Source organism: Globicephala melas, chromosome 4, assembly GCF_963455315.2.
Source record: "Globicephala melas chromosome 4, mGloMel1.2, whole genome shotgun sequence".
NCBI classification, from domain to species: domain Eukaryota; kingdom Metazoa; phylum Chordata; class Mammalia; order Artiodactyla; family Delphinidae; genus Globicephala; species Globicephala melas.
Genome location: NC_083317.1, coordinates 12,922,472 through 12,933,330, shown reverse-complemented (window position 1 = coordinate 12,933,330; position 10,859 = coordinate 12,922,472). Strand labels below are relative to the sequence as shown.

General features: G+C 52.7%; 1 protein-coding gene across 1 annotated transcript in view; it reads left to right on the top strand.

Moving 5' to 3' along the window:
- The first annotated feature begins 4,984 nt into the window (after positions 1-4,984).
- Positions 4,985-10,859, top strand: part of HUNK (hormonally up-regulated Neu-associated kinase) — a 112,674-nt gene continuing 106,799 nt past the window's right edge. Inside the window, exon 1 of the mRNA XM_030880754.2 lies at positions 4,985-5,245. Within this exon, the coding sequence (XP_030736614.1) occupies positions 4,985-5,245 (261 nt within the window). The remainder of the gene's footprint in view (positions 5,246-10,859) is intronic.

Sequence of the window (10,859 nt, the reverse complement as noted above, 5' to 3'; positions counted from 1 at the left end):
TTAGGGCATGGTTTGGGCTTTGCTATGGAAGCAAGGGATACCAGTTAGGAGGAGAGAGAGGATGGTAGCTTGAAGAAGGTGACGATGGTGAGAATGGCCAGCCATGGTCACATGTGGCTGTGTTGTGAAAGTAGAACCCACAGCATTTGCTGAGGGACTGGATACGAGGCTCAGGAAGGAGAGGAAGCAAAGGATGATTCTTAGATTTGGGGGTGAGTTGGGGTGCAACCCTGGAATAGGAGTGGAGCAGGGTGTGTGTGTGTGTGTGTGGTGTGTTGAGCCCAGTTTAAGTCTCAGATCCTTTCAGACAGCCTGGTGGAGAAGAAGAGGGTTTGGTCACAGGACTCTGGATTCAGGGAAGTGATCCCACCTGGAGAAAATGCATTGGCTTCCTCAGTAATAAGGGTAGTTGTGTTTGTGGAATTCTGGGGCCTTCTTGAGTGACCTCTCCCAGGGTTGTGATGATCACGGTATTGATGGAAGGAGTGAGAGCTAAAGTTCACCGTGTGTTTCTAAGCGCCAGGTGCTAGGCTGAGTGCTTGTGTACATCATCTCATTTAAGCCTCACGCTTCCTTAATATCCCACTTTTACAGATGGAGGAGACTGAGGCACAGGGAGGTGGTGAGTCACGATTCATTTTCAGAGAAGGACATCACTGCGGGGTGTTGCACGTTCCCTGCTCTCCAGTGCCAGCTTAGGTTGCCTCCGCACCCCCGTCTGTGACTGAGGGACCCCGCCTTCCTCAGCCTTTGCACTGTGCACATTCAACAGCCGAGTGCTGTGAAAAGATAACGTGAACTCTGGGGACATGTGTTCAAGTCCTGCCTCTGGGATTTACTGGAAGCTTTGTTTGGGGAGAATTAACGTATAGGGTTCAGAGAATGTCTTCCAGGCAAAGTTTCTTCATGCCTGCTCTCTTTGCTTTGCTCTCCGTTCCTTCTCCTGTCACAAGCCAGCTTCTGCCATCCTAACCCCCTCCAGACAACTTTCATTTCCTGGTCGTGCCAGCTGATTACTTCTAATTGTCTTTGACTGCTTCCAGCTGGGTCTCCTAGCTGGCATTCTGTGGGAGCACATAGACAGTCTCCCAGCCATATGGAAGGAGGAGATGGTGAAAGAGACGGGAAGGAGGCAGCTGGTACAAGTCAACTGAGAAAGCTTTTCACGGCTTTCCAGCCCACTGTAATTGGTAATGTTTTTTAAAGGGTTAATGCATCCGAATTAGAGAATGGCCCATCTTTGACAAGACAAACAATTATATTTGTTGATTACCCATAGGCAATGAACAATATAACTGCAAACGCTTTTAGAAAGTTATTAGAAGTGTCTTCCACCAGGACAGAGGGGATCTTGCTGTCTGGAGCAATGAAGCTCCACTCATTTGAGAATCCGTGAACGATTGCTTTCTTTTTTTTTCTAAATTTATTTTTTGGCTGCATTGGGTCTTCATTGCTGTGCGTGGGCTGTCTCTGGTTGTGGCGAGCGGGGGCTACCTTTCATTGTGGTGCGTGGACTTCTTATTGCAGTGGCTTCTCTTGTTGAGGAGCATGGGCTCTAGGTGCATGGGCTTCAGTAGTTGCAGCGCGTGGGCTTCAGTAGTTGCGGTGCGTGGGCTCGGTAATTGCAGTGTGTGGACTTTAGGGTGAGCAGGCTTCAGTAGTTGTGGCTCACGGGCTCTAGAGCACAGGCTCAGTAGTTGTGGCACATGGGCTTAGTTGCTCCATGGCATGTGGGATCTTCCTGGACCAGGGAACGAACCTGTGACCTCTGCATTGGCAGGCAGATTCTTAACCACTGCACCACTAGGGAAGTCCCACGATTGCTTTCATTTATGCAAATATATATTGAATGATGACCGTGTCTCAGGGCACTGTGCTAGGTTCTCTAGGGCAAATAGAATCTCTTGTTCTCAAAAAGTCTAAAAGAGAAGAAAGATATTCACAGGAAGTAATACAGAACTTAAGAAGAATGAGTGATATAGAGTAAGAGAGAAGGACGAGCGATCAGCCTATTGCAGCTCACTGTTGTTAAACTACAGTGCCCACATGCTCTGGAACCCACACGCCACAACTACAGAGCCCACACGCCCTGGAGCCTGTGCACCACAACTAGAGAATGGAAAACACGCACACCTCAACTAGAGAGAAGCCCACGCATCACAACAAAGAGCCAGCGCTGCAATGAAAGATCCTGCATGCCTCGACAAAGATCCCGCGTGCCACAAGGAAGATCCTGCGTGCCGCAACTAAAAGACCCTATGCAGCCAAAAGAAAAAAGGTGCAGAGGTGAGGAAGCCCCATCCCGGATAAAGACAGCTGAAATGTAGTGCTCAGGGACATCCCACAGCAAGAGAAGACATATAGTTTGGAATAATTAGTAGAGAATCTTCATTGCTGGACTAGGACTTTCAACAAGATGTTTCCTACGTATCTAACATGAGGGCAGTCCATTGTTTCGTGTACTAATTTGTCCTACATAAAGGAATTTCTGGGCTTATTCCTTATTAAACAAGGCCATTTCAGAGGACAGGACCTATAGTTCAAAAACCAGTTACTAAGCCCAGGAAGGGTAAGATTTGAACTTCTCTTTGGCATCCATCCCAGCTGATGGAATTAGCAGTGAACTTGAATCAAACCCAGGCATCAGGCTTGAAAAAGAATTAATGGGCCTGGATTTTCTCTCTTCTTCACTCCTTTCCTGACCTCCACCCCGAGAGGATAATTAAAAGGAAAGAAAATCTCTATTTCATTGTAAATATCTTCCACCATTTTTGTGCCTGAATTGGCTAGCTTTTTTTTTTTTTTTTTTTAGGCCATAAAGGTAATTTGATGAACTGTCTCTGACATTTGCCTTATTCTATAATAAAGTAATTTCTAAATTTTCATACAGAGCGAATTATCCTAAAATTTAAAGAAATTCATACTCTATTAACACATAGGCTACTAACTGGGGAAACTCTAAAACCTTTTCAGAAAGAAGATGCAGAATGGTTTTGATCCCAAAGTGAGCTCCATATTCCTCGTCCATCAGATCGTTGTTGAACATTCACTCAGTGCTGGTCATATAGCCCCCTTCTTCCGCCAGGTTACTGTCCTAAAATTTGATCATTGAATCGGAGACATTATAGCGATTTGATTGGCCTTGTGGAAATTATGGGGGTGGGGTGGGAGTAATGAAGTCCCTTAAGCACAGCAAGAAAAACATTTGAAAGTGTATTTTTAATATTGAGAAGAGGGAACAATGAGGAGACTGATGGAAAACAACCCCAGTCATAACACGTGAGTAGTCGATCATAGCATATTTAAAATTAGATCTACTTAAAACAGGCGTTCCTCTGGGTCACTTTTCACATGGGTCAGAAAGCCCCCAAGACACTGGATTAACGACTGCTGTGCACCACCTCCTCTTCCCGCCCCGCCCCTATCTCAGAGCACTGACGTGGATCATACCATAATTGTTTACAGCGGAGTCAGTAGTGAAAGGAACTTGAGGACCGAATCCTGCCTTTGAACTCTGATGCTGTAATGTCAGGGGTTAAGTATGCTTGAAACGCTGGTGCCTTTTATCTGGCTGCTCAACAGGTAGCATTTTGTAAATGCCCCCTCCCTGCCACGAGATTCCTCATTTTTGGTTTGAGAAGACGCTGGGGATCCTGGAGAAGATCAGAGTGGTCAGGGCAGCTGCACTTGTTTACGAGGGATGAGCAGAGTCAGGGCGCGCACAGAACAAAAGCCTCTAGGAGCAGGGAGCGCTGGTCCATCGCATCCTGCAATCACCGGCATCATTTCAATGGAAAGCAGAGAAGGTGTAAACGTACGAGCAGAGGCAGCAAATGCCCTGGTTCCTACGTTGCTGCTGCTACTAGTATTGTTGCGGCTGCTCCTCCTCCAACACAGCGTTCCTGTCTGGTGTGAGCCCGGGCAGACGCCCCGCCACCTCTCCATCCTTCAACCCATCCATCTATCCACCCATCCAGGGTCCAGAGGGTCCTACTATGTGCCACGCCCGGGGCTGCACACCGGGCACCTAACCCACAGTCCACCGGGTTCGAGAGAGCCTCCCTCCCTTCCTCCTGCCCGGGGTGGGTGCGGCTGGTAGTGGGGGATTTCTTCGCCGAAAGGTCCAGAAAGCCCGAGCCCCGAATCTAGGCGAGAGGCGCAGCCGGAGGCGGCCCGACTTGGGCGGCCCGGGAGCGCGCGTCTCCGAGGCAGCGCGAGGTCCCCCTGTCCGGCGCTCAGGTGGCTCCGCCGCCCACTCCGCTGCTCCCCTCCCAGGGCCCTCCCCTCTCCGGCGAGGGTCGAGTTTGGCTGTTGCGCGCGGGGAAGGAGGGGCTACGAGGGATTTGAAAGTGTACAGGCTGCAGAGTGGAGCTCGCATCTGTTCCCGCCGCCCGCGCCCGGATTAAATTTCTGCAAATTCAAACTGAATGGGGCTTTCTTCTGCTGCCTTCCAGAGGGCGCCTGCAGCCCGCCGCGCTCTGCTCTCGGGCGGCCGCAGCTAGGAGCCAGCGAGCCGGACACGAGCCCGTGCGGGCCAGCCCGCGGCGGCTAGGGCGGAGGCTGCCGAGGCGCCCGGGCTCCGGGACCAGGCACCCCGGCTCCGGGACCGGGCACCGGACCGTGCCACCCCCCCCCCGCCCGCCCCTCCGCAGCCGGCTTGTTCCCCGCGCACCCGAGCGGGGCGACTGTCACTAGCCGCCCGGACGGGACCCCGGGCAGGGTCTCGGGGTCCCGAAAGGGGCCCGGGCGACCCTCCGAAGAAGAACTTCTTGTGGGCGGGTCCCCGGTACCCTGTGGCCTGGGCGACCGCTATTGTCTGCGCGCGGCGCTCGGCGGCGGCCCGGGGCGCGGGAGCCGCGGGCCGGGCGGGGCCGGGCCCGGGGTGGCGGCGGGAGGAGCCGGGGGAGTCGCGTGGGCCGGACTAGGAGGAGGAGCCGCGCCCGTGGGAGCAGAGCCGGAGCGGCGCGGGCAGCGGGCAAGCGTGATGCCGGCGGCGGCGGGGGACGGGCTCCTGGGCGAGCCGGCGGCGCCCGGGGGCGGCGGCGGCGCCGAGGACGCGGCCAGGCCGGCGGCGGCCTGCGAGGGAAGTTTCCTGCCGGCCTGGGTGAGCGGCGTGCCCCGCGAGCGGCTCCGCGACTTCCAGCACCACAAGCGCGTGGGCAACTACCTCATAGGCAGCAGGAAGCTGGGCGAGGGCTCCTTCGCCAAGGTGCGCGAGGGGCTGCACGTGCTGACCGGAGAGAAGGTGAGCCGCCCGGGGCGCCGGCCCCTGGCCTTCGGGTTGGGGGATCGGGGAGGCAGGGGCGGCGGGGACCCTGCGGAGAGCCCTGCGCTGCGAGTCTGGCTGCGGAGCCCCGGACGGGCGCCTCCCGCTCCGTCGGCTTTTCCTCTCGGGTTGAAAGTGGGGTCGAGCCAGACGCGCGCGCAGACCCTCGCAGCCGGGATACCGGCCTTTCCCGAGGGGCGATCTGGGGTCACTTTCCCTGGGGGGCGACTGGTTTCCCCGCGAAGCCGCCCGCAGCCTTTTTTTGCTCCTCGAAGGGCGCCGCCTGGCGGACACCAGCGCGGGGGTGGGGTGGGCTGGGGTCTGGGGGACTCTGATCTCCGGGCCGGTAGGGGCGGCAGATCAGTGGAGAGGCTGGAGCCAGGAATGGAGTGCGTGGGCCCTTACGCTGAGGGTGGGAGAGCCGATTAGCCAGCCCTTGGGGGAACTTAGAGTCTGATCCGCACCCTGGGCTCTGGGTAGGAGGTGGGAGAAGGACGAGAGCCCAGGGACGTACCCGCTTGTGGGCTGCGGCAGCTAGGGGAAGTTTTGCGTGCTCACAGGAGGGTTTTCACGCGCCGCTCCTCCCTCCACCCACCCTTCCCACCCCTGCATCCCCATATCACCCCCTCCTTCCCTCCTCACTCCAGCCGCTGGGGTGGGAGCTGCAGTAAGGATCCTGCTCTGGCAGATACAGAACTACACACCGCTCTCCCCAGATTTCAGAGGTTGGGAGACGCCTTCTTATCTTCCTAGAAGAGGGGAAAGCAAAGGAGGAACCCCAGACACCTGCAAGGGTACCCCCTCCAGCCTTGTGAGACGTTAGCAGTGTGTGAACCCTTGCCAGGCAAGCCTCAGCTAGACCGAAGTTGTAACTTAGATCTGTGAGAAGAAACCCATAATATGATGACTTACTTCTGAGGTGAGGCTCCAGCCGGGAGGCTGCCCCAGCCTGGGACTTACCCTAAGCTTGGAACTACTTCAGGCTGGGGTTGCCCCAAGCTCATGATCCTCTGAGACTCAAGGCTCCCCCCAGGCTGGGGCTTGCTCAGCACAGGTGGGGTAGTAGCCCCTTTTTGTGGCCCATTCACCAGGGAGGCATCAGCAGTGTGGGTGGGAGTGGGAAGCTCCAGGCTTCCTACCTGCCCTTCCACCCTCTGCCCTGGGATCCTCTGTCCGGCCTGGAAGTTCCTGGGAGTGCACTGCCGTGTGACCTCTGATTACTGGGCGAGCTGCCCTGCCCGCCAGTCCCAAGCCTCACCTGTCTGTAATCTCCCTCCTCGGTTCCCCAGTGTGTCCTGGAGCCCCTTGCATTTGAGTGCAGGTCTCCATCACCCTTGTCACTTGTCCTTTTCCTACAGCCGCTCTGGGTGGGGTGCCCTTTGTTTTGGGTAAGTGGGGTTAGAGTGAGCAGTTCTAAAAGTGCCTCTTGCTTGAATTTCCATGCATAATGGGAGTGTTCAGGATGAACTCACTGAATTGAGTAACTCTTCAAAGGAGAAGAAGAAGAAAAACAAAAACAAAACCAAAAAACTCCAAACCTCATTCTAGTCCAAAGGGAGCGCGGCACCGTTTACTCCTGGGTTCGCAGTGGGCTGGGAACTTACACATCCCGTCATGGCACAGGGATGCCCGAGGCCCCAGCTAGCTAACTACAGTGCGCTCAATTCTCCGTGCCCGGCACACGGGGGTAGAACTTTATTTTGATTCGAAATGTATAGGATTCAGTCTAGTTGTGTGTGTTTCCTCTTGAAACTTAGCAAAAAGAGACGGGGCGTTATGCTGACAGCAGAATGGGCAACGTTAGAGGCACGCTTGCTTCCCCTGCCCTGCGGCTCAGCTGCTTCGGGCTGCCTTCCCCTTTCCGGTCCGTGCTGTGGGTCCGGCTCCTCTCCGCTGCATTTTTGCGTCTTAACATCAGGCTGTTCGTTTTGGCTGCACTGCCCGCGGATGCACTCAGAGCTCAGTCCCTAGCCCGATGCTTGGGTTCTGGAGCTCAGTGCTGGGCCCGAAGGCTCACTGAAATGTGGGGAATTCCTGCCCGGATGGGGTCCGGTGAGGATTCCCCCTCACCCTTAGGTGCTAACGCCCGTTTATCTCATCTTGTCTTTCTTAAATGATGCATCTCACTTCCTCTCCACAAGGGGAGGAACAACTAATTGGACGTAAAATTATTGTGCTGGACTAATTGATTGGATCTAGTTAAGGAATGTGGTTCCTAGAGTGGAGAAGGAGGTTGAGAGATTTTTCCGATGTGCCCTACTTCAGCCCTGAGAATCAGTGCTCAGGGAATGCAGGCGTCGTGAGAAATCTGGGTTTTAGTTCACTTAATGGCCAGCTTGAAAGAAACAATGGGTGTCATTCATAGCTTTTTATCTCCCAGATCCAACACCTTAATGCTTAACTAAAAGATTTGGTTTTTGGCAGATCGTAGAGATTAAAATGTTTTTGTGTGTGTGTGTGTGTGTGTGTGTGTGTACATGATTCTGCCTGGGAAGTATTGCTGAGTTCATGAGTCCCCAGCCCCACTCATGTGCTGGATAATGTCTTACTAAGGCCAAAACAAAGGTGAAGTCAACCTCACACTATTTGCAGCCTCCAGGTCTCTTTACAAGGTGACCTATTAAGAGGGTTTTCACCCAGAGAGGGGTTACTCCTGTGAGCCAAACAAGGGGAGACCTCGAGGTGACAGGACCCAGAGGAAGGGAGGAGACGAAGTGTCCCCAGAGTGGGTGATGTGAGTGTTCCAGAAGGGCCCCTCCCTTCAATAATTCCCCCTTTGCAGAGGTGCATACTTTCTGGAGAAAGCACTTCACTTTTCTCTATTCCCTTTTTTTTGGAAAGGACACAGACCACCGCGGGAGGGGAATTAAGTCATGAAGGCTGTCCTAAGAAATAAATGTATCCCCCCCCACGCCATCCCCTGAGTGGAAGGATCCAGGGCAGCCCGTCCTGAGGAATCAGTTCACGAAAAATCTGCAAAGGGGGATGGAGAAAGGGAAGAAGGGGAGGTACCCCCACGCCTGCAGTTGCAGTCTCAAACTGTGCACGTTGTGTTGGGTGATTTATGCCAACAGCCAGAGTGTTGCTGGCTTAGGGGGTGTGTGTGTGTGTGTGTTGTGTTTTGACTTGGCGCTCGTTTCCAAAAAGCTTTGGGTGCCATCCTACATGGCTCGCTGAGAATTACCGTCTGAGTCCGTCTGACAAACGGAGCCGCTTGTTCCTGACTTTCAATCAGGCTTCAATCCTATCTTATCAAGAGGCTCCTTTTCCCACCACTGCCTGCGGGACAGTATTTTTTTTTTTTTTTTTTGGCCAGCCTCTCTCCGAAGTTGTTTGAAAGTCATTTGAATCTAGTGCCCTTTTACCACTGGAAAAGAAAGGATGGCTTTGGGCAAGACCTAATTTTGTCCTCCTGTGGCTTTGAGTTGCTGCCATCCTCCGTTAACGCGGCTTTGAAAATAAATCATTCACTCGATCATGTGAAACTCTTAACCCGCACGTTCTCAGTCTGTCTTTGACTAAGTTGATGATTAGACAAGGGAAAATGATCACAAAATCAGACTTTGAAAAAAAGGATTCTCAGTGGCTTTGAGACAAAGAGCAAAGTTGCTGTGCAGGAGTATTAAGTGATAACTTTGAAATGTGCAGGAAGAGGTGTGCTTGCGGCCTCGGTATCGGTCCCCAATACCTATGAAATGCACAGTCTCTGGTACATGATAGGTTATTCATTTTAAAGATGAAAGCAGAGGCTTAGAGAGAAGAGCATAGGGGTATCTCAAGTATAGAGCACGTTCCACAGGTAGGCAAAGCTGCAAAAAGGGAAAAATAGTTGAGGCCACAGTTACTTTTTTGTGTGATTAAGTCTCTCTGAGAGACAAAGTTAGGTACAGAAAATGATTGGTTGAGATGTTTACCTTGTTCTAACCCTTGGTTAAAAAAAAAAAAAACCTGTTTATCACTTTCATTGGAGCTATTTTGGGGCTAAAAATAAGGGTTGCCTGCTTAGTAAGTTGCCAATAATTATGCTTCAAGCATGACAGCACCAGATACCTGGAGTGAAGGAGTTACTAAAAATACAATTTACTATGTTTTTTGGATCAGGAAATATGACTAATTTTAGAGGTGGCCTTTTGGCAGATCTGTTTTTAGCAAGTATTTCGGAAACAAACAGGTGCTAAATCCTGTATTTTTTTTTTTTTTTAAGTGGTAGAAATTTAGGGGTAATAGCTCTGAGGCTCAAGAAATGCCCAGGGAACTGGAAATTCCTATTAGTCCCCAGCAGGGATTTCTTGGCAAGCGAAAGGCATTGGGGAAAAGCACCTGCTCAGTGTGTTGCTTGTGATAAAGCAGTGCCTATAGTTTCCGAGATTGCATGCTGCAGTTCACAGGCACAATCTTTTTGAACTTCCTGCCCTGCCTCATCGTTTTGAAGTCCTTGTGAATGATGGAAATTGGCACTTTGGGCTCACTTCTCAGTGTTCATTGATACGCAGGTCCCATGGACTTCAAAGGGCGCTTTGAGTCAGCACAACAGTGCTGAATAGTGCCCACGAAGAGGACACAGCCTGACATTTTCTCTGCGGGTGTGGAGTCACCGGCACAGGCTGGGCTCAACGACAGCGGTCCGCACGCTGGTGGCTGTTCCAGTGCCGCGTGGCAATCATCCATCCCAGGGGTTAACTTTTCCAGGAGGTGTGGGGAGTGGCAGCCGTGTCTGCCCAGAGAGAGGAGCAGACTGGGTGTCCTGTGGGAAGGTGGTTTGGACACCAAGTATCGTTTACCTCGGGATGTACCCCCCATCTCGATTATTCATGGTAACCCAGCGACCTGCTCTCTTAGTTAATTGAAACCCGTAGATAATCCCCAAGCCTTACTTTTAGCAAACTGGTGAAACCTCTTCCTCTGCTCAGCCTGGGCCCTGGCCACTTTCAAGTGCTGACCTGAATTGAATTTCATGCTCTCTGATGAAATGGTGCTGGCTGGTAGGACGAGCAGCAGGGAAGGGGTGAACCACGGGACCTGAATGGTACCCGAGGAGGTAGATACTTCTACAAAGGTAGACAGCTGTTGCCTCTCCTGTCTCCTGAACGCCAGCTCAGCGGTATAGCGCCTCGTGGCACGTTCAGGGTCTTCCATGCATTTTCTCATTAGTTGCTAGAAGCAGCCCTGGGCAGGTGAGAACCAACTCGCTGGCGTCCTTACCTTTGTTGACTACGTGGGGGTATGCCCTGAGTAGATTTTTCCTCTGACCTTCTCTTCTCTATTGCTAGGGCTGCCCTAACAAATGACCACGAACTGGGCGGCTTAAAACAACAGAAATGTATTCTCTTAGACTTCTGAAAGCCACAGGTCCAAAATCAAGGTGTTGGCAGAACCTCTGAAAGCTCTAGGGGAGGATCTTTCCACGCCTTTTGCAGCTTCTGGTGTTTGCTGACCATCCCCGGCATCCCTTGGCTTGTGGATGCAACACCCCAATCTCTGCCTCTGCCTTCATATGCCCTTCTTTCCCCTGTGTGTCTTCTCTGTCTCCAAATCTCCCTCTCCTTATAAGGAAGGAGGGGAATGTGGTCTTACGGTGTATACTCGGGACCAG